Below are 24,908 nucleotides of genomic sequence, written 5' to 3'. Positions count from 1 at the left end.
TTAACAGAATAAAATTTGGATTTGTCTTGATTCGTTTTAAAATAGCTGCGGACAATTTAATGTAAGTAAAAGTTCTGACATAAACCATGAACCATAGCACAGGACTATTATGCTTGTACAGATTAATAATTGCCATAATATAAAGCAAAAGATCAGTTAGACAATAAGATTTTAAATACATAACCAACACTTGCAACTGATTGGTCACCATCTCATTTTTTAACTTAACTCCACGAAAACAGTTAAAAGCGATAAAAACGGAATAACATGCTATCCAAAAGAGTAGACCACCAACCCAAGCAGGTCTAAAAGCAAAATAAAATGGAACAAATATAAACGTGTAAGTCAATATAACCCAGCAAATAGCTTCTTGTATAGCAAAATTTACACTTAAAGGATGTATTATGTAGAAATCTTTACTACAAGTATGCCTTGTTCTTTCAGCCAATATGTCAGCTCTGTAAATAAAAAACCTTTTGCTTTCCATACTAGTTATGTTCACGGTGTTCTTCAGTTTGAGCCATGTATAACACTTAGTAATGAAGGTAGCATTTGGTGGTACCTTTGTGAATGCATCTTGTATTTCTTCCTTCAAATCACAAACGTGAGTTATTTCCATCATAACGATTGTACTTGCTAAAATAATGAATGGTTGTTTCGATATTTGTATCGCTTGACCAAATTACTAAAAATTTGCAAATATTCTAATCTTGTAACCATAAAAGACCTGCAGTCATTCAAATGACATTTTAATACTCTATAAGCTTCAAACCAAAGTTTGACATTAAACTAAAATGAAAAATGTCCTTAAGAACCGTGCCGTGGTACATCAGTGCGATTTGCACATAGAACATGATGAAGTGGACGATCTTCCACCTAATGCTTCAAATCTGCAAAAATTAAGAAGATATGTTTTGTTGCAAAACAACGTAAACATAAACAACTTAGATTGTAAGCATCATTTCAAGGAGAGAGCTGAAATGGTCGAAGAGCAAAAAAGGCACGCTGGAAGTGGTTATAAATATATGATACACCCTTTTAGTAACAGTTTCGTACATCTCGAAAGGTTCACTTTTTTATCACATGTAAGTGGAATGTTCTTAGTTCCATTTACTATTGGATTTGAGCCTCCTACAAATTGGTTGTGGACTTGTACGTGGGTGATTTGGAATTTCCTGTTCGTCATAAAAATAATTACATCATTTTTAAAAGGATATGTTTCCAGAGAAAATGAAATAGTTACTCAGCCAAAGCGTGTGGCATTGCTGTATCTAAAAACTTTTTTAATATTCGATTTAATAGTTTTAGTTGTGTTTGTTCTCCAATGTATCTACAGGGATATAAGAGCACCAGGCTTAGATTTGATATATTTCTTCACAAAAGTTAAAAAGACAAATCGACTCTTTTTAATGTGCTCCAAAAGATCCAATATTTCATTTTCCAAAACAGCTTGTATAACTTATATATGGATGACATTTGTTATAGTGCATCTATTTTCTTGTGGCACTTACTACATTCCTATAATACAAAATTTTTTATTTATTGGCGATTTCAACCAGCCTATCTTTTCTTCTTGGCTCAAACCAAATCAATATAGGCCCACAGTTAGTCTGGTAAAAACATATCTAGAAATAGTCAGGCTTACAGCGATTCACTTTTTTGGAGTTGGAATCGGAGATTATCCACATTATGTAGGGACTAATTACAGTCAAGCTGAAGAACTCTATCTTTCTACTGTTCTAATTGTGGGTCGTATCTATACGGTGTACATATGGGCAGACCTTTTGGTACTCTTTGGCGTTATAAAAATGTCTGAAATCAAATATCAAGAGATTTTTGATCAATTGATTAAATTTATTGTATCGCAGAAATTACCATCTGAGCTTAGGCACAGATTATGTCACTATTATGAGTATAAATTTCAAGGATATTTCTTCAATGAGAAGGATCTAATGTCGATTATGCCTAAACACTTGCAAGAGGAAATTCATGTCAATAATTGTAGAATACTTATACAGAAAACGCAACAGATTCGTAATTTGACCAGAGAAGCTGTTGGTCTTTTGATTTCTCGAATGAGACATGAAATCTATTTGACTAACGATGTTATTTACAAAGATGGAGATTTTTTGGAAAATATTTATTTTATATCGTTTGGCACAGTAGCATTTTTCACTCGAGATGGAATAGAATTGGGACACAAAATAGATGGCGAATATTTTGGTATGGCTTCTATGATCTGTTCGGAAGACGGAAAATACATATTGACAGCTGTCGCGATTGAAACAACGGAGTGTTATCTTATTTCAAAGGTCGACATCCAACACATATTCAACTACAGCAGCGAAGTTAAGAAACAATTCTACTACAGCGACGTTCCGGACTTTTTGTCATATTACTATGAAACACGACGTGTCTCAGCTTTCAAAGGAATCTTTGGTAAAGTTAACATTGACGAAGTCTTCGAAAATCCCAAAAAGAGGCTCAAATATCAAAAGTGAAATATAATAAATGATTTTGTTAAATGTACATTGGGTTTTTTGTTCCTCATTCATTATAAATAGAATAGAGATAAAATCTAGACAGTACAAGTACAATTCCATAAGACCCAAGATCCCATTTATGATAATATTCTAGCTTTTCCAAAGCCTCCAACATGCAATACGTAAATACTCCTTCAATATCCTTACCTCTGTATCTGTGAGGTTGTTGTCGGATGTTGCTGGTCCTCCTTCGAACTCTGGCCGACAAAGAATCAAAATCAACCTCGTCCATTCCATCTCCACGTCTCTCCACTTCCATGGTCTCCGTTTTGAACCTCATCTCGTGTCCTATGTTAACCCCGTTCGCTATATAATCTACGTCCTCTTGTTCCCTTGTTTTTTTGAATCTGTTCGAAAAGCGGGTTGATTAAAGAAAAACACAGATTTATAATAGTAAATGCATATTACCTCTGGGAGCTCTCCTTCTCGTAATTTTGATCGGGAACGTCGTCAGGACACTCGTCGTCGTTGACCTCCTCGTGTTCGGTAGTGCGTTGAGTCTCTGTGATGATTTTTCCGTCGGGACGTACTGAACTTAGTTCTCTTGTATCTTCGGTGTCTATCACCTTGTTGCTCTTGCTGGTGTCGCGTATCAGACGTGGACCCGTTGACACCAGCGCCTGTCCACCCTCGTTCGAACGCAGCACCTGCCGCAGGTCCGAACGGCCACTACGAACCGCGGCTAAGAATTGCTTAAAAAATAATAATAAATATTAATAATCAATTATATTCTAGATGGACAAATCCAATATGTCTATTATGTGTATGTCTACGATTTAATTAATGACACTGTTAAAAGAATAAAAAAGGAGGTTCTGTGAACAATAAGATCCTGTCTATTTAACCTTATAAGAATTAAAATGCCACACCTAATCACTTTGCAGTTCTCGTTAACATCACCATAAAAATATCAGGATGTTTCTCGGAGACTGCAATAGTAGATCAAGAGAGAAACTTGTCTCGGGCAAGATTTAATTTTAATCGATTGTGTATGTATAATTCGCAAAAAATTCACATGAAAATCAACAATTTAATTACCATATCCGAGCCGTGACATAAATTGGCATAGAAAATCCGACATCTTAGTTAAACGGGTCTCAATTATCCATTTTTGCGAACCGTTAATACGTATTATAACCCAGTCCTATTGTTATTAACCAACAATACAAGCGAATATGCATAGACACACTAACCTACAAAGTTGTCCGCGGCGAAAAAGACAAAGAAATGAAGGTTGCGACCTTTGAGGTCGCAACAGGTGCGATGGTTTGCCGAGAAACTGTAAAATTTTATGTCTCGTTGTAATTGGCAGGCAGGCAATTTTTGCCGAACATTCCTGAAACGCAGGTGCCCGATTACGTTGTCGGTTATCGTTGTTTTATACGTTTCAGTCACAAGACAAGATTCTTCAGGAAGTGCGCAATTTATATAATACCGACGGTTTTTGCCGGCTCTTTTAATAAATTGCAGCAATTATTTCTTGTTTATATGTTCCGGAGTTGTTTAGAAGACGGGTTTTTTGGTCTTTGTGTGTTGAATTTTAACATCTGAGAATTTATTATGTTGTCATAATGTGATGAATTCACACTGATTCATTTTAATGTATTATTTTTATCAAATTGCAAAATGGTAGACACCTTATTTAAATAATATTTACTATTTAAAATTCATAAAGTTGAAAAAAAGTCACTCGAAATAAAAAAATATGGCGAATGTTCTTCAAAATATATAATCAATTATCTTAAATGCATCTTTAATCAATATATTAGACAGAAAAAAATAATTTTTCCAATAAGTCAGAGGTGCTAGATTCTCTAGCGGGCAACTTGATTATCTTTTTTTAATAGTAATTTCGTATAAAAATATAAAACGTAATAAATTATAAAAATTAACAATAAAATTTAATTAAAAGTTCAGTGGTAGACAGAGAAAGAGAAATACCACAGATTGCTATTTATTGTTAATAAGAATATGTCCCTTTCTGATTAAATGCAATCAAAATATTTTATATTTTATTTAAAATTATTATTCACTTATTGTAGTGTCTAGTCACAGAAATAGCACACATTTAAAAAAATATATTTATTACATAATTTATATACAAATAAAAATTGTTAACATGTTGTTGGATATCTTGTGTTCGTTATAACCGCCAGTAAATGCCGAGACAATAGTTATCGACTACGGTCGTTTGAAATTAAGTTCTACAACTCTTCAATAAACCACAATTTATATAACCTGATCTAAATGTTTTAATCAAAACTTCATGTCGTTCCATAAGTTTTCAGTTTGATTTAGATTTGGACTTTGCCCTGGCCCATCAAGAATCTCAACATGATTATCTTTTAAAAAATTTTGAAAATTTTGGACGCTTGCTTCGTATTCCAATCATGCATAAAAATCCATGTAAACTAGGAAATAGTAAATTATTATTGGTAAATTATATCTCTTATGATATCTCAATACATGAAACTATTCATTTTGCCAATAATTTTCTGTGATGGTCCTTCCTTTTCTGAGGAACCCTAAATCATAAAGTTATCTGGACCAAGTTTCAATGTTTTTGTAATATATCTACGGTCGAAACTTTTATTTGGTGGCCAATTGCGTATCCTATTCTATTGAACTTGGATTCATCACTCCAAAGTATTTTTCGCCAAAATTCTGGAGAGTAATTAATATATTTTTATGCAATTCTTTACTGAATTACATCTTTACCAAGTTTTAGCTATTGATTTGACGTCTGACTTTTTCTGCTAAATACATTGATTGTCTTCTTATTTGTATTTCCATAAACATTTTGATCACTGACTGAACTAAATGTGAATTACAACCTTTTAAGTTAAGAAATTTAATTAGTTTTGGTAAATTGCTCAAAAATCTATACTAATCTTGAAAAAATGATTATCTTCATTTTCAGAATTTAAATTAAATTCATTAAAATTGAATTATAAATAAAAAAATTACAGAAATGTTTTTATCTTGGGCCACACTTTGTATGTTAATTAATAACACATAAAAATAATAGTTTACTTAAAATTTAAATATTCTAAAAATTTAATTATAAAGAACAATTATAAATAATTTTGGGGGTGTAAATAAACAAAGTAAAAACAAAAATTAATAACATAAAAATTTATAATAAATAATAAATATTAAATTTTATGAATATTATTTATATTTCATTAGGATAATTTACAAAAACTCAAATTATATAATGGTTTCAACATAAAATTGTCTATTTATTATTACGAAAAACTTTAAATTAAATAAAAAAGATTTATATTTATATACATAAAAAATTAATATAAAGTGTTTTTAAAAAAATAAATTTATAGAAAGAATATGATTTTTAATATTTTCACAATATTATGAATATGCACAATTTTCTAAAAAAATTTACTATACACCCATTTCAGGGGGTGCTTATACCAGTGGTGTAGTTAATTAGATTTTCTAAAAAAAAAAATTGTATAATTTTCTCAATTTTCATACTTAAAAAATTACCTTGTAGGTTTTTGGTCTTGGGACCAGAAACGTGACATTTTATGTATAAGTTCATATTTTCACGGTTTTCAAATGAAAGTTTGCTAATATCGAATTAAAAATTCAAATTTTATGAGGGTGTGCCGTTTTTAAATGGGTCACACTGTACATTAATATATAAACTAATTTATTATAATTATTAACATTAAAAAGGTATTTTTCCTTCACTCCAATATGCGCATCCGCCATTTTTATAATTAATGATTAAAGTTAAAACTTAAAAAATTAAATGAGGAAAGTCCATGACTGAAATGTTTCAAACAATATTTTGTAATTAATATCTGTCGAAAACCACAGGCCAAATAAAATTCATTTTTCTAGCGGCATCAACAAATAAAAAAGCAAAAAAAAAAAAAAACAAATAATTCGTTGCCCAATAAATTCTTTTCACAAGAATCAGCGCGTATCGAATGCATTTACAGCAGATGTCCACATGGTTTTGCCAATGTCCATTGTGCACGCGGATTTAATTACAATTAATCTTCGCGCCGGTAAAACTAATCCTTTTTATAAAGCCCACGAAACGTGTCGTAAACATATGTCAACGGATAAAATCGAAAATCGTAGCTGCGCCTTGCGCACACATTGTTTTTTTTTTTCGTGCAGTTATGCAACGCATTGCGATTCGAAAGTTATTCAAATCACAAAAGGTGATTTTTATGTTGGCCGGTAATGTCAGCGATAAAGTTAAGCCGAGTTAAGTTGGATTTCTCTATCATGTGAGACATGAAGAAGAGTACGCTTCAATGGGTAAGAGTTTGTCGAACTGTGCGATGTTGATGCAACAAAGGCTCTTACAATTTCTGATTATCTTGCATGTTTATGGGGGTTTCATAATGTGTTCATGTACGGACTATGAAAAATGTTTAGTCTATTAGTTTTTAAATGTCAGCCGATCAAAGATTTTTTTTCAAATCAACAGTTTAACGACCTTTGATTTACATGCTTGATAATTTACGAAAATCAAATATAATTGTTGGCTTTTTTTCGTGTGCCGGTTAAGGAGCATGAAGGTTAGTCAAACTGAAATCATATAACAATACGCTCCACTTCGGAATCCTTTGTTGGCATAATTACATTTTAACAAGAAAAATGTTTTGCGACGACCAAATAATAAATTGACTTAATTTATATTCAAGTCGGACACAAGCTCTTTAGTAGCATACAAAGTAACAATCTTTGAAGACAGATTTTTTGTTATTGTACTTGTATTTGTACAGTTTTATGTGCTGGATATGAAATGCATGGACAAATTTATCATGAAATCAGAATTATGAGTTTGTTCCAAGAATTGTTATTTCATTATCTATTCTTTATTGTAGAAATATATTCATTGGGTGATCAAATAAAGGAGGTTGCAGTGGAGGCTACTCAGATGAGGTAGCTGAGACAGTGCCTCACCTATAAAAATGATTTTATTGACATGAAATTAATAATTATTAATATGAAAAAATACATTTTTTAACTTTTTTTCTTTAAAATGGAATATATATTAATATTTAACACGACAATTAAATAAGTAATAACAATTTTATATTAAATTTCAATGAATATTTTGTGCACATGTGCTTTAAGATCGGGCTATTGTTTCAATGGTTGTAAACTTATGGCGTGCCTCTAGCCAATAAAATAACTCCAAATATACATACACAAACGAAGTTCCCTAATATTGCCAATTGTTTGGTGGATTCAGTTGTGGAAATTTTTAATAATGCATTACGATATAGTGTCAACCAATAATAACACGAAAGAACTTATTAATATAAGAAATAACGTTGAATTATATTAGTTAAGTTTAAATTACTATGACAAATTTAATGTATCTTAGAACAATAAATTTGATTGATTCATGTCTTTTATTTTGAAAGGATAGTGAAGATATTTTGTATAAAAGGGGTTTTTATCATTGGCTAACGGGAAGTACAGTAATACATGTCTTTTATTTTGAAAGGGTAGTGAAGATAATATGTATAAAAGGGGTTTTGCATTGATCATTCGAATTATATATCGTTAATTATGTGTAAATAAAAATAATATACTGTTTTTTTTTTTGTTCTATATTTAATGTGCTTCACCAGACTCAAACCTCTCTACTACCAGAGACTACTACATGACTTAGTGTAAAAAATATTATTTATAAAAGTGCCTTTAATAAAAAAGTATAGCAAAATAAATAATCAAAAATCTTAAATTAATTTTCAATTAGAAAATTATAAAGAAATTTGAAAATATTTCCCAGTTTTGTTTTTCAGGATCACTTTCCTTAATAACATTTATATATATATATATATATTTAATAAACTAATAGTTTCTAATTTATGATATGAACATCTATTTCCACTATTTGACCACCCAGTAAGTTAATTAAGATGATTTAAAATACTTTAGTTATAATATAATTTTTCCACAACAATTATCGTATTTGGGTTCTGATTATTTTCTTGTAATATTTGATTCGTGACCTGTTTCTGTTGTCCATTAACATCAAAACATTTTAAAAACATCAATCCAAATTAAACGGCCTTGCGATTCAGTTAAAATTATACCGTGACCTTAATTTGCTAATTAGTAAAAGCGTTTCCTAGTTATATAACCGCACTTGAATAATATTTAGGTAAAAACTCATAAGATAGAGCCTTAAGAAAATTACAAATCGACAATTATTAGAACTGGGTTCAAGCAAAAACACTTGCTTAACTATTAGATAACTAACTTAGAATTGTGACAGAAAACTATCTATTTTCGTTAATTAATAAATTGCACAACATTTATTTAACTGACAAGAAGAGTTGAGCTCGCAATGATGAACGACGACCTCAGGCGTGTAATTTTGCATTGTTTACACAAACAAAATTAAAGACGCTCATAATAGAAAGCAGGAAGTGTGTCCAAAATATTGTTATTAATTCGTCTTGTTGCCTCTGTAACTTTATAAATGTTGTTTACACTTTGTTACTGACAATAGGTCATTAGTACGAAGCTATTTCGGTAAATATCATTGCGTGTAACAAATTATTATAATCAGACGCAGTGTTATAATAATATCTTGTATAAGTTCTAATTTTTATTATATTTGTTCTGTACTCGGTGAATTTCATCACAAGAATATTCAGTTTCAGCGCAGCATTCGTCCGTTATTGAACTAATATGACAAATCAACTTCATTAAATTAGACTGCTTAGAAGAACTTTGATCTTCACAGAAAGTCAGGTCAAGGTTGGTATGAAAAATTAAAATGATAAATTAGTAGTAGTTATTGCAAAATTGTCAATTGGAACATTAAAGAGAAATTTTATTTGACTTGTTAAAGGATTTTATCTTCGATATGTTGGTTTATAATAGTCGCGTTTCATTTAATTGGCCGCAGCCTTGTTATTTAAATAACCTTTTCGGGTTTTCATGTTTTTGCAACAATAAATAATTTTGTTTAAGGTCGGTGCGGTTTTCCAGCTATAATGAATGCAGCTCAAGATTAAATAAATTAAATAAATACGGCGCTGGATTTGGTGAAAACTAATTAAGTAATGTTATGAATGCATATTATTTACATAAATTTACATGATAAGATATTATAAAAAATAGTGCATGTGTTTGTTGTTGTTATAAAAACCGTTACAAACCGGATGCTGGTGGTTATTTATTTTTTATCTGAAATGTTGTCATTTGTAATGGTGACAGGCATTTAAATATTATAAAAACTTAATAGATTTGAGCAACGAAATCATAAATGAGAAAAACTTGCTCAAACGTTGTGAATAATTTTTTTATTAGTCCATTAAGAATCATGTGCAATATAATTGTGATTTCATTAACGAATTATGACACGATAATAAAATAAGTCTAGAAAGTAATAATATATATATGATTTGTTATTTATTTCATTTGTTAATTATTAATTTTATTTATTATTTTAATTTATCAGATTGTTAATAGACAATTAATTTTGAAGTAAAAAATGAATTTATTTATTATTATTTAGATTTTATACATATCCTTGAAAGTAATGTTTGCTTACCCTATTTTGAATTATCGTAGTAATAAAAAAATGTAATTAATTTTTGTTTAATAATATTTCTGTAATTTTCTTTAATTATATTGTTGAAAATATTTAATTACTCATTTAACTTAAATAACATTTAATTACAAAATATGCAGAAAACATTACAGGAATAAAAAATAATTATTCGTACATATATACATGCACTGAATTCACAAAAGTATATAAAATACTTAAAATTAGCAAAAATAAAAAAATATTTGTAAATATATTAAAAAAAGTTGTTTTTAAAATATTTAGAAATACAGATAATTAAATAATTTTGTTATCTAATAATTAAATTAAAATATTTTTATAAATTTTTTCCTTCCTTTTATATCATTGTAAAATAAATTTTAAAATATTTTCAGAAAGCTTCTTATTAGCAATTATCAAAATAAGGATATAGTTTTACTTAATTATGTAACCAGTTTACACCTGCGGAATTTTAGATAATTTCTTCTAGGAAATATAAAAAATAAAATTGTTAAAAATTAAAAAAAAATATTTTTAATTAAATTAAATTATATAAAACTACTATAAAGAGACTTGTTTTTAAAAGATTTAGGAGTATAAATAAATAAAAATAATTTTATTATTTAGTATTGAAATTAATATATTCACTTCCATGTAGAGTAACAGTCAAAAATCTGCGTTGTTTTGGGAATACTTTACAGCATTTATAATAATTTAAAATATATAGCAAAGTATGAAAAACTAAAGTAATGTAATCATAATTTCTAAAATATTATCAACTAAAAATATTTTATTGAACTTAATTAATTTAGGTGGGGTCAAAAGTAAAGCAACATGAGGACAATCAAATTATAAAGTTATATTCAATATTTTAATAAAAATTTAATATTTTGTGGGGTAACCATTATTCTTCACCACCGTTACTTTTCATTGATCTTATGTGCTGCAGGGATGAATGGATTCTGGACAACTAGGAATTTAATTCTCCTATCGGTGATTTTAACCTTTTTGCGTCTTCGACAGCTTTTATGTTTTGTTCTGATGCTCGGTTAAAATTTTTCAATAATTTTTTGTTTCAACTGAACTGATAAATGAACTCTGATAGGCATTTCTCGTGTTATTAAATACAAATTAAAAATGAAATTGATAGCTAGCAAAATATGCAGTTTTTAAATTTTGTTGCTTTACATTTGACCCGACAGGTAAACACAAAATTAACTAAAAACTGAACCAATGAAACAAATGAGTTATACAGGCTGTCCCGAATTTAACAGACGTATTATTGTTCAGATTGATAATATTTCTGGAATATCGTCAAGAAAATATTGCTCTACATATGAGCGATATTATATATACAGTGCGCCAAAAAATTATGGATTAAATTTACTAATTTACTTTTTTTTCATAAATTTTTAAACGGTCTGTATATTAAATTATTAGTTTTGACACTTTAACCATACGGTATCCTAAAATTTTCGCCAAAATATTTATTTTTGTCCGTTAAACAGATAGTTTTGCACTTCTAACAGTATTTTACAGTTTACGATTATTTTTTAATATCTTTAAAATGAACAACAGAGTAAATAATCACAATATTTCAAAAGAAAAGTGTGCAGTGAACATTGCTCTTTACGAAGAAGTCAAAATGAAATATCAAATCGACCAAATATGACACAATCGGCGATTTCAAAATTTATTAAACGATTTTACGAAAAGGATACCAACGAAAGAAGATCTGAATAGGGGCGGAAAAGAATAACTTCACCACAACAAGATCGATATTTAAGAATCCAAGCCTTTGGACTTGGGTTTGTGGTACTTTATTACAGCAACAGTTTTTATTGACTTACAAGAATAAGTCAGGATATAAAAGGAGAAGACTAAAAGAAGACAAGAACCCCGTGCCGTGCTGTAACAAGGCCCCTATTGACTGCAACATATCATAGGGATCGACTGACTAACTTCATTGGAGAGAAGCTGATTGGAGTCATGTATTGTTTAGAGATGAGTCTAGGTTTTCTTTAAATAGCGATGGTCGTCATAGAAAAGTGTATAGACGATCAGAAAAACGTTACATTCAATTTAAGCTGAAACACTTCTGGTGAAGGATCGGTAATGGTTTGGGGTGGCCGTAGTTTGCAGGCACATATAGAACTGGTTGTCATTGCTGGTGGCTGATAGATACATAAAGGAAATCCCAGAACCTCATGTTGTACCCTTAGCTCCATTTATTAGCGAAGAGTATATTTTTATGCATGACAATGCTCGACCTTACACTGCGAGAATTATCAGGGACTACCTTGACGAGGTAGACTTAAATCAGATTCAACATCTATGGGACTATATAGGAAGATAAATAAGAGCACTTCAACTACCACCAAATACTTTAAACCAACTAAATCAAAAGATCATAGAAATTTGGGAGGGCATTGTTATAAGTATGAAGCCATGTTGTCAAAAGGTCATTAACGCAAGTAGTGCAAATATTCCATAATAATGTAAAATTGAAAAAAAAATTCATTAAATTGTTTACTATTAAATATACTTATTTAACGCTGATATAGTTTAGTTAATTATATAACTTGTTTCTAAATGAGGATATTTTCTAAGCAACAGACTGATTAAGGTTCAAAATATAGAAATTAGAATTTAAAATAATCATAATTTGTATAAATATTAAATATTATAAAAAAATTCATTTCAACAATTTTAAATACATAATATCCTTTTTAAATATATTGACTATAAATTAAAAAAAATAGCAATATATTTTCTTGTTAACAATTAATAAAACAAGCTGATATAGTTTAGTTAATTAAATAACCAGTTTCTAAATCAGCAATTTTAGATATTTTTTTTCAAGGAAACATCCCAGACAAAATTGTTAAAATCATAAATTACTGCTACTTTTCCATAGCATTTAAATGAAACATTTTAAAACCAGGATATAGAAACTGGAAAGCACATAGTAACAAATCCGACAGTTTCCAAACGCATTCTCCTCACACGACCTATCCTTCCCCACGATCTCCATAACTGAGCCAACTCCCGTGTACCGATCACTCAAAAAAAAAAACCGTACCTTGAACCTGCAGCATTCCGCAACCGCCGCCTGCAACCACAAACTTCAATTGAACCACACAGAAACCGCACACTCCACATAACGCCAATCTCGTTTCATTACAGTACCAGGTCGAAATTGCAACGTCTGTCCCCGGCGCGGTACAGTGCAAGAACACCAGAACACTCCGGCATCTTCGGCGAAGCCGGTGAACGGTTGCTTGACTGGTCTGCCCCGGGTCCCCCCGCGCTGCTCCCCCGGCCCCCCGAGACGACTTTTAGGATTCATCACGGGCCGCGGCGGCCGCAAAGGTTACGCGGTGCCATCATTCATTTCTAATGCGAGGCGATCCTGATGTGTTTACGTTTCGGTGCGGCGGCGAAGAAATCGAAAGTTCCACCGGGATTTTGTTTCATTTTTTTATGATCTTTATCGGTTCCGTAGGTATCGGCTTGTAATTGAGGTTTTAGGGCATAACGGAATCGTTTTGGAAGGTTACAGTGTGCAATTTGATGGTCGATCTTTGTTTTCAAATTTCTGCTTGATTTATTTTCTTAAATTGTTAGTTTAACAGCACCTCGGGGTTGTCATAACTTTGAAATTGGATCAAAGCGTATTGCAGAAACAAGGCGTGTCTTAGGTCAATATACTTTTATTAAATGGAGTATATTCTATTAGTATACTAATCAAAGTGTATAATTTATCGTGATTATAGTTAATAGTATATGTAGAAATGAATATGTAATTATATAATGTTTTAATTAAATTTATACTTAGCTACAGAGTGTGTAAAACATTACTATATCTAAAAAGTTATTCTAAACTGTAAAAACTACGCTTTCATATATGGATCTCCTTATTTAAAAAAAAAATAGATATGTACATTAGTAACATATATAATATGGCCTAATATATGGTGGAAACATCCCTATAACTTTTTTTATTTAAAATTGTATTTTAGTAAATGATATCTTAAAAGATACATGATAAAAAAATTCTATGCATAGAATATAAAACGGCTTTCTATATCCCATCAATTATAATTATTTTATAGTTGAAAAATGAGAAAAACTGAATCCTTTAAAATGAATATGTGTAGAATTTCACAAAAACGTATTAAATTCATTAACATTAAAAAATCGCAGAATATGAGACAGTGACTTAATGTATTGATTCTTATAATTAGTTTAATTATTTGTGCTAACAAATACATAGGATCAATTTCATTTGTTACACTATGTTCACTAATGATACCACACAGTTATATATAGACTTTTAATGATAATTTAACAAGCATTAAACTGATTGTTAACATTAATGCGTTAAAGTCAGTGTTTAATATCCTTCGATATTTTTCACATTTTATTTAATTTAGTTGAAAATTTTCAGAATTTCTTGTAGAGTTATAATCATATTGGAAAAATAACTGGAAACAGTTATAAGACACAAGCATATTGATAATTTGTACAATACAATATGATACCTAAATGTAAGAGCGTTTTAACATTAACTGTTTGAGTAGGTGGAATTAAATAAATAATTTATGGACAATAATAGTGTACAACAAAGCATGTTTTACGGCTTTTACCTTGTCCATATTGCTTATTTCAATCATTAAATGCAATAAGAAAGTTAATTTTATCAACTGTAAACTTTATGAAGTAATTTTAAACCATCCTAACCCAAACACACTCAATCTAACCTAACCTTTTGTCTTCTATTTTTTATAAAAAATTAAAATACATTCACTTTATTTCTTTTCAATAATGGTCGATGTACAAAAACAATAATTTACATAGAACCATTTCTATTCTACTAATCAGCCAATTTTATTGTTTTTCGATGACGGGTCGTATGAAGTGAATGTGCTGTATAAAATGGCCGTAACTATACATAGATGTTGAGTTAATGATGGGCCTTTAAGCTGATGCAACTGTAAATCGGAATATAACTGTTTCAGTGAACAAGATTTTTGAGCCAGCAATTTAATTTGTTTAATCATTTAACTAGATATAGGATGTTAATCACTACTAACGGTTACCATATGTGTAATAATAGAAATAAATTTGTTTCATCAACAGCTAATTATAGGATAGGTCAGTCACAAATCTCATCAATAAATCATCACACATTAATTTAGCCTTTAATTATTTAAATAAATTTTAGGCTGACTACAATTTTATGATTTTTAACTAATTGAGGTTTACGACCATTTCTCTGGAAGGTTAATTAAAATTAACTTAAAGATAATGAATACATATTGAGATTCACATTTATATTGTGAACAATAAACAATAACGGTTCAAAAAACTAAGATTCTTAAAAATGCCTCTTCAATTATTGCCAAATAACTATAATTATTGCACAACAAATTAAACAATCAAACATTAGAGGTAATCACTTTAAGTGCCTTCTTTAGTACAATACCAGTAATTATTTTAAAATTATTTTAAGGCTATTCTTTGTTCGACCAAAGAGGAACGTTTGGCACAACGCACTCAAAACTGAAGTACTACTGAATTAAAATATTATTTGCATGACCTCAGTATCAAAGGTATTATTAGATTACCTTGAAATTGGGAAGAGATAAAATTTACACTCACCACAGTCAACTTCGACCTTGTTTATATTTATAGGACTTGGATTGGATTACTATAAATTTTATTGAATGCCAAAGGAATAATATAATATTATGTTAGTTTTGTACATATTTGGGATAATTGTTATAATGATATTGGCATTTAAAACGTTTAGAGATCCAAGAAAGCATAAATTATGTAAATTTATTAAAATAATTATTCAAAGTAACATCTAGAGTTTTATTTTTACCCTATATTGTTTATATTGTTTTTTTTTGTTTGGAAATTTTATAGTACATTCATTTAAAATAGAACAAGTGGATCAAAATTAACGGTACTTCGATGTGGGTTTAATCTAAATTATACAGGTGTATTCCTTTAACAATGACAGCATAATAGATTTTTTTATTAATAATTTATTTTAAACGTATTTCCCACACACTGTTTAAAACTATTATTTAAAATTACTGTAATGTTTTTAGCACATGGATGGAAGTTTCCATTGACAAATATTATACTGTTAAATCATCACAAGCTAATTATTATAATCAAATTCAGAAACTTTTCAAATATGCAACAAGTAAATCACTTATTCATGGCCATCGATGCAGTTTAAACCCACACCATAACATTTCCACGTTAAACACAGATAATTGTTGAGCGATTTAACCATCCCGTCCAACGTAAAACTGTTTGATGGAAACATTTAGAACGTTCGCCAGCAGGAAGGCATAAACATAAACAATTTCCACACCGCACAAACCGAGAAGAATCCTGACCTATCAGGACTGTAAACGTGACAGCCTTTCGTAACTCTTGCATGCACCTTGTTCTTATGGTGCTTCGGAGGATCGATTGCGTAACGCGATTGTTTCGCCGGATTTGATCCCATTTCAATTGCGAATTCGTGGACGACGCATCTTCTGAGAAATTTATAAGCATTTTAATGTTACGAACTACACTATATTATGAGTCTAGTATAGACGCCGATCACTTCCAAGACTTCAAACAATCCAAGGATTCTAAGTAATAATATGATTTTAAAAATTCCCAGATTTTCAACATATTTTAGCTATACAAATCATATATAAAAAATAAAGATCAAAATAAGTTATTATAAAAAAAATGATTAATCAATATTAATAATGATATTTTAAAATAAATATGAATCATAAGTGTAATAATTATATGAATTCTAAGAATTAAGAAGTGTAAAAATAATAAAATTAAATTTTATACAAAAATCTTGAATAATTAAAAACCAAAACATCAAATCATCAAATGTTTTACTCAAAGTCCATAAATCATATATCCGAGAGTTTCAAGATTTATTGATAAATGTATTATATAAATGTGAAAATAATTTATAATAAGTCATTAATATGCAAATTAATTAAGACTAGATGGATATAAATCATTAATTAAAATCGAATAGAAATGATTTGAGTAACTTTACAATCTCTTTACAGTGATGTTCAACATACAACTATAGGCAACTGAGTTTACATCTTACGTAAATCTAAGTATCATATGCATAATAAATTCAATTGTTGTATTGTTTTATGAAATAAATAGTTCTTATATCATTTGTATTAAACATTTTTTCCGCAATAAAAAGATTATTTCCTTAAATTGCATTAATTTAAATGTCTTAGATACTTACTTCATCTGTGATGTCCCCTAAATGTTGCACGTCCTCCGTCTCTTTAACTTCTTCTGTCTCCTCTCTAGAAACAACCCTCCTCTCCTTAACCTCCCTAACCACTCCGTCCGGATTCGCCACCGCCACCCAATTCGACTTTTCCACAATTGTGCCATCCGGTAGTCCTTCCAACGCTTTCTGGTCGTCTTCGTCGTCGCCCAGTTTCCGCAACTGAAAACAATTCATTGAACAAAGTATCAAAGAGAGAATGAGGATGGCTTACTTCAGTTTGGTGGTGTTCGTGGGTTTCTGTGTCTTCGGTGGTGTTGGACGTGACCACAGGTCCGGAATCCTCGACGACTTTCCCATCTTCGAGGACAACTTGTCGTTTTACCCGTGTTTCGATTTGTTTGGTGTTGGTCACCTCGGTTTTCTTCTTGCTAACCCATTCCTCTGCGACAAAATATTATATTATATCAGATTGCCTCAATGATAAATGTGGTTGATGGATAATTTTTTGAACTTTCTAATAAATTGTCATTAAGGGGGACATCGTTCGCCACTTAATCGACAAAAGCTGTTTTGGCGAAGTTGCAAATAGATTTAGTTATAGATCCATGTCGGTTAATTAAGTAATTTCTCTTTGCGTAAATCACTTTATATTGATGCAAAATTTTGTTGAAATAATCTTCGATAATCATTAGTAGCGACTCATAGATCAATCGAATTAGCATAATAACGATATCAGACTTTGATTTGAGGCGATTTCCGCGTTTGAACGATTGGATAACAATCAACCTGCCGGTACAATCAGTACAACGATACCAGCCTCTCTCTCTCAGTTGCAACAGCGCTCAAGCATAGATAAGGACGTGGGCAAGGTCGTCGGATACAAATGCAAAATTAAGTCCATTGTTCGGGTTGGGTTTATGGGAAACGCACAGATTTTATTGCTGCGATAACCCCAATCCCAGACCTATGCACTTTGCGTTTGGAAAAATTGCAAAAAGTGTCTTACCTTCTTTGGTTGTGGCAACGGTTTCCCCGGGCTCGACCTGCGTATAAAGAAAACTGGGTTTAATAAATATTCTCGAGCTGTAGGTCACGCGTTTTGTCCTTTGGGCTGGAAAAGGACCTCTTGGGTCAGTCACGAACACTATCACCACCATTCAACATAGCACTTGTCAAGTCCTCAGTGTTTTTCACCAAATGTCAATATTTTCAGATTTAACACACTCGTCCATTCCATTTCCTAAACTCACGACAGTGTTTGTTTTATTTTTTATCATTTCGCAGGAGGAGGATTTTGATCGTGTATCTGAAAGTTTTATAATTCTACCCCCGTAACTAGTGATATAAAATCTGGTGATGAAAAATCTCCATTAATTAATTAATCAACACATAATTCACGGTGTACTTGAATTGAATTTCAATGCTTTCAGGCGTTAGTCAAGGCTTTTTAGACAACTAATGATTTAATTAAATCACATTTAGGCGTGAATTTTTACAATTTCCTATTTAATCAGCGGCTTCTTCTCAAGAATTAAATTATCAAACCTACGTACTGTGTATATTGCATAATTCGGCCTCTATTAATAACTTACAAGCAGCACATTCTTAATTATTGTTTTATGTACTACACGACATGTTGCTGTAATAATAAAACTAAGAAATTTATTGCTTTGGATATTGAACATATTAATAAGCATTGTATATTGCGACATAATTGTCTAAACTAATTAAATAATACAATATATGGACAATGTGATATTAAATTAAATAATGGAAGGGTGTGGGATAATGAGCGGTTTTACACCATGCATGAAAGCGTTTTATGAGAATGTTTTAGTACCTTAAATGTTTATAATTTAATAACGAAACTTTTGTGCCAGTTGCAAAATCACTCTCCTTAAATATACAAAAGACGGCCGCAAACCGTTATCGAATAATAAGTATAATTTGTTACTATCCATCATGAATTTGTCATACGTACAATATAATTAGACTTTAGTAAATCGGTTGTGTTGAGGAAGGATCAAGGTTAGACCGTATGACACAAATTATAACGTGCAAACGGTGTTAGTTTCATGAAACACAATACGAAATGAATAATACCCAATTGCAACACCATTTACATGCGAATGTTCCTATTAGCCACAATTCACTTTTTCTTTTAACCAACTCAAAAATTTAATTTGAACTCTATGATAATTCCGAAGTAATAAACTCTTTTACGGGTCTCTTAAGTAAATAAGAGGAATTTCATAACACTTCACGCTGTATTAGCCATACAAAGCGTTTCCTTTCGAGCACAATTAACGATAATGTTCCCTGAATCGAAAGCATTTTCATAATTGATTTATTTGTCTTAGTACAATGGCGACACAATAATGCAAATTGGCATTTGACTAGTTACAGGTGTGCGATTTTTAACTAAACCGTCACAATAGCTTAGATTAAACGAGATTGAAATCTAAACGATTGCACAAGTTTAATTCTTAAAAATACACGAAGGTTATTCAAGAATCAAGAATACTTAAGCATTTGTAATAAGAAATAAATCATTCGCAGTGGCGAAACATTTAAAATTCATTGTTCAAAAAAATTTGAATAATAAAAGACTGTGATTTTTAGCACTGACAAAATATCTCGTGATTGTAATTGAGCCTCGACATCTGAGAACGTACTGTTGCTTGACAATGCGAAAGTTTTATAATTTTTTTTATTATTTCAATTTCACCAGAAAATCTCCCATTGCAGTTTTCGCATCAACTTTTACCATGAAAAGGCGCCTCGACAAATACATGTTGAAATTGTGCAACGGCCATTATGTAATTGAGTTCTCACGATAAATAATGCAGTCAATTTACGTCTATTTTTAGTAATACACTTGTTTTTCTACAATGGTAAAAGCAATAATTAATCGCTGAATGAAATACTACAAGAGGAACGAGGCCGCGAACAGGAGTGTAGGTGGAATTTTTAATGGAAAAGCTCACGATCAAAAATTACGATTTTTTTTTAAATCGCCGCACATTCAAGCAATAAAATGGGCGGTTTAAATCAAGGCAAAAACGGAAACCACATCAGAATACTAATGCGGCTTTAATTGTTTAACTTTCATTTCTTCCTGTTATTCGGCCTATTCTAATTAGGAAACTGAATGTTTTCCATTTCTGTACAACTGAAACGTGACAATAAGCAGCTATGTAATTGGACACGTATACGTCAATTTTAAGTAAGTCATTGGCCTCAATTATATGCCAGTCAATTTTGTGATTTGGAAAATGTACACGTTTCAGGGAAAACACAGATTCCGTAGTCAACCATCCACATAGATTCTGCAAAAAAATGTTGAACAGTAAAACAGCCAAAAATTAAATGTTGTGAAAAACAAATTTCGATTAAAGAACCTTAATATACTAATCTTATATTAAAAGAAAAAATTTACGAGGTAAAATCATAATTTATAAAATTAATTTCCAGGTTAATTCAAATTTCAGGAAAAACTAAAATTTTTTAGCCGCATAAGCTATACAAAATCAATAAGACGATGAACAAACGAAAATAAAACCATAAAACAAATTAAAATTTGCTATGTATCATATTTTTTATAAAATTAATGCGAAAAACAATTTTTTTTGTTCGATATTAATGACATTAATAAACTATGTTATATTAAAATAATGAATGTTTAAGTCTACTGCTGGTAGTTGATTAAAAAAAGAGCTTCACATACAGTAAAAACATTAACAAATTAATTCTTAAGACGATTAAAAGTTCAAATTTCAAAAAAAAAGATAAATTTTATAGCAACACAAGCCACACAAATCCAATAAGAAGCTAAGAAATTATAATTATTAATATACTAATGTTATGTGTAAATATTTAAAGTTTAAGTCTAATCTTTGTAGTTAAAACATAATCCTATAAATTAATTCCCAGGATTGTTAAAACTTGAAATAATTATATACTAAATTTCAGAGGAGGCGTAAGTTTTGTGTATTCCACACATAGGCTGTAGAACAAAAAATAAAATTTTAAATATTCTACTAAATAAATTAATATATTATAAAACTTTCTAAATTTTCAAAATCAACATTACTAGTAATGTTAAATTTAAAAAAAATGTATAAATTAACATTTAATTTTCAAGATAAGTAAAACTTCAAATATCAAGGAAAACAGAAATTTTGTAGCCACACAAACCAAAAAAATCAAAAAGATGCTGAAGAAAATTAAATATTTCAGTAAATAAATTAAATTAACATTTAATCTTCAGGATAATTAAAACTTCAAATATCAAGTAAAATATAAATTTTTTAGCCACACAAACCATACAAAATCAAAAAGATGTTGAATATTAAAACAAAAAAAAAAAAAAATAAATAAATATTTCAGTTAATAAATTAAAATTTGCTATGAACCATAATTTCGTAAAAAATTAAAACAGTTTTTATAGCAATTTCGATTAATACATCATTAATTTATTAAAAAAAAATTGAAAGTCTAATTGTTGATGGTTAATTTAAAATTAAAAGAGACAGGTTCGCATGAGGTAAAAAGATGATCTATAAAATTAATTCCCAGGATGATTAAAACTTTTACTGCAGTTATATTTGGTATAATACTTGTGTGTGAAAATGATTGAATTCAAATGAAACCGTAAATCGAAGGGAAATCAAAAGGAAGCGTTTAGAAAGGAGGTAATTTGCATGTTTATAACTAATAATTATAAAATAACTCTAAACATAGGATATTTATAGAAAGATATGAACTACTATTGATTCTCCACCATATATTAACCGAATTTCTCGAAACGGCTATAACAAATCGAAGACAGAATGAACCGTGTCAGAAACTAATACGGATTATGCACATGATAAAAACGATCGTTTAAAGTTCACGACTAAAATTTGAAACAGTCCGCAGAACAGCTTATTACAGATATGTAAATGACGCCTATTTGATTTTGTTTGGTGCATAAGCGGTGAAAATTAGAGAAAAAAATGAATCGGTGAACGCGACCCGCCATAAATTGCCAGGTAATTGTGCTGACATTTAAGACAATTGTGGCGTTGTAAAATTGCATGATTGTGGAAATAAATAAGCGAGTAAGATCAATTTTGTATTATCGAGTTATGCGGAAAGTGAACTTACACTTACTTTTTCCCATTGAATTGTGGAATTTTTTTTATAATATTCATTTATGAGGTTTCAATTAAATGTATGTAAAGTCGAATTTAATTATAACGATTAAGCACAAATCCAATCGCAACAACAATAAATCAACAATATCGTACATTCTCCTGTCAGTATCATTGATACAAATCTCGTAATCGCGTATCAATCTTCCAATTTACAAATTCTAATGGTCCTTATTTTCCACCCAAGTTACGCCATTGCGGTATTAACTTCTGTTGGAAAAATGACTGATCGGATTACTACAATCAACCACGCTGTATCAAATTAAAATAATTTCTAATGGAAATTTCAATTTGCCATAACCATATACATAACTATTTACAATTTCTCTTGTTCATACAGTTTAATTGGATTGTGTTTTTCTGGGCAGCGAATAAAGAATTTCCTGTACCAATTACCGATCATCGTATTTGGGTACTTTTCTTTGATTACTTTTTTAATTTTTAGTAGTTGTTGGGGGAATTGAAAGGACTCGAAATGAGTTATCGCTTCAATTTATTATTGTGTTCATGCAGCATGACATGATAAGTAGTGTTATCCTTTAAAGGGCATTGCAACGTATTATCTTTAATACTTATTAATTTGCGATACGTCATGATAATTAAAAAATATTGAATACATCACAATTTATATAGGCAATTAATAAACATGTTGCGGCGAGGTTATGTTTAAGTTTTCATGATGGAATTGCAACACCCAGAGCATATTTGAAATATTAATGGTATTTGATGGAAGAGGAGAATAAATGGTTTTATAATTGAAAACACATCCTGTTTTTAATCACCACGAATGGGAGGACTTAATTTTTCATCACGCAGTTTTAACATGGTGCTGATTGATTCGAGATAATATTAACGATCCACGTTCGATTGCTCTAAATACCTATGTATTTATTTAAAAATGTAAAAAATATGAAGGTTTCACGACTGCGTTAATATACTTTTATGCAATTACACACTAATTGTAGGTGAAACCGCATAATTACTGACTGAGTTCAAAGTGTAATTCACCATCCGAACCAATTATCACACACACACATCACGAAATTTTTCAATTAAAAAATTTAAACACAATTTGAGCACAAACAAACACATAATAAGTCAGTTTTAAGATTCGTTGTGTTTTGAGCGCGACGTCGTTGCGGTGAGTGCGTCGCGATGCACTTTCGGACCGTCGAACGGCTGCGCCATTGACTGGTGCAAGTGGCCGAGTAACTCACTATTCGCTCGGACCGTTTCACTATCACCGCGAAAAACATGGGGGATCCGGCGGATTCCGCGCAACAGACACAAAACCCATTCATTCATCTGCAACGATGTCATAATAATTATTATTATTATTTTTTTTTTTTAATTTAACTTAAAATCGTGACATATCACATGAATATGAATGAACAATACAAACTGTTTATTCGGATTTTTTTAATTTTTTATGATTATTTTTATTGACATTTTTAAAACATAATTTATTATTACATAAAACTAACTTTTTTATTAATTCATTTTTTTATAATTAGAAATTAAAGTAAAATTTCACTCAAATTTTATAATTTTTGGAAAATTTCTTAATTTTGTCCTTACTTAATTGGTATTACTGATATATTTTATATATTTTTAAATTTAATTTATAATTAATTTTAAAACAATATATTAATAAATATTATTTTAAACTAATATTTCTTTTGCAACGACACCACAACAATATTTTTTTTTACTTTTTATTTTTTTTTAAATTTAATGTGAAATCATGACGTATACAATTGAAATATATATATAATATATTTAATAATTTTTTTGACTTTTTTATGGGTTTAAAAATTATTTAATATTCGGAGTTTTTTATTATTTTAGGATTATCATTTTAATTTTTTATTAATTAATTACATAAAATGGACATATATATATACATATATTTTTGAAAATTTAAGTTTTTCAATTTTAGATTTTGTTCATCTCCAAATTTTATTTTGTATTATTTACCATGTTGCCTTTCTTCAGGTTAATTAAACGTTAATTTTTTAAATATTTTTCAGGTTTCAGTTTGGAATACAAAATATGACAATTTTTAATCGTTTTAGGATTATTAATAATACATTTTCTATACTTTTAATATAATATGTGTTAGCTAACGTCATCTTCACCGATGGACTGAAGTGACTTGTTTTGTAAATAAATCCTTGTTTATCATACATTTGATTATCGAAAGTATGAACAGGCAGTTTTTAAGAAAGATACAAGACAGTTAAGCTTTAGATGTCAAGAGTTAATGTTTGTTGTAATAAAGTGTATTATTGTAAATTTAGTGTTTTAATCAAATTGAA

General features: G+C 29.7%; 1 protein-coding gene across 6 annotated transcripts in view; it reads right to left on the bottom strand.

The window, feature by feature from the left end:
• Positions 1–24,908, bottom strand: part of LOC109609306 (serine/arginine repetitive matrix protein 2) — a 59,835-nt gene that overhangs the window by 8,230 nt on the left and 26,697 nt on the right. For 2 of the 6 annotated variants that reach the window (XM_049961176.1, XM_020025954.2), the window contains exons 3-7: positions 18,402–18,438; positions 17,667–17,836; positions 17,405–17,614; positions 2,952–3,235; positions 2,691–2,890 (exon numbers count right to left, since the gene is read on the bottom strand). In XM_049961176.1, the coding sequence (XP_049817133.1) occupies positions 2,691–2,890; positions 2,952–3,235; positions 17,405–17,614; positions 17,667–17,836; positions 18,402–18,438 (901 nt within the window). The other 4 variants (XM_049961173.1, XM_020025955.2, XM_049961177.1 and 1 more) reach the window with 4 other exon arrangements.

The sequence above is a fragment of the Aethina tumida genome, chromosome 1, assembly GCF_024364675.1.
Source record: "Aethina tumida isolate Nest 87 chromosome 1, icAetTumi1.1, whole genome shotgun sequence".
Taxonomy (NCBI): Eukaryota; Metazoa; Arthropoda; class Insecta; order Coleoptera; family Nitidulidae; genus Aethina; species Aethina tumida.
Note: the sequence above shows the minus strand (reverse complement) of the source record. Positions and strands in the feature narration are given on the sequence as shown.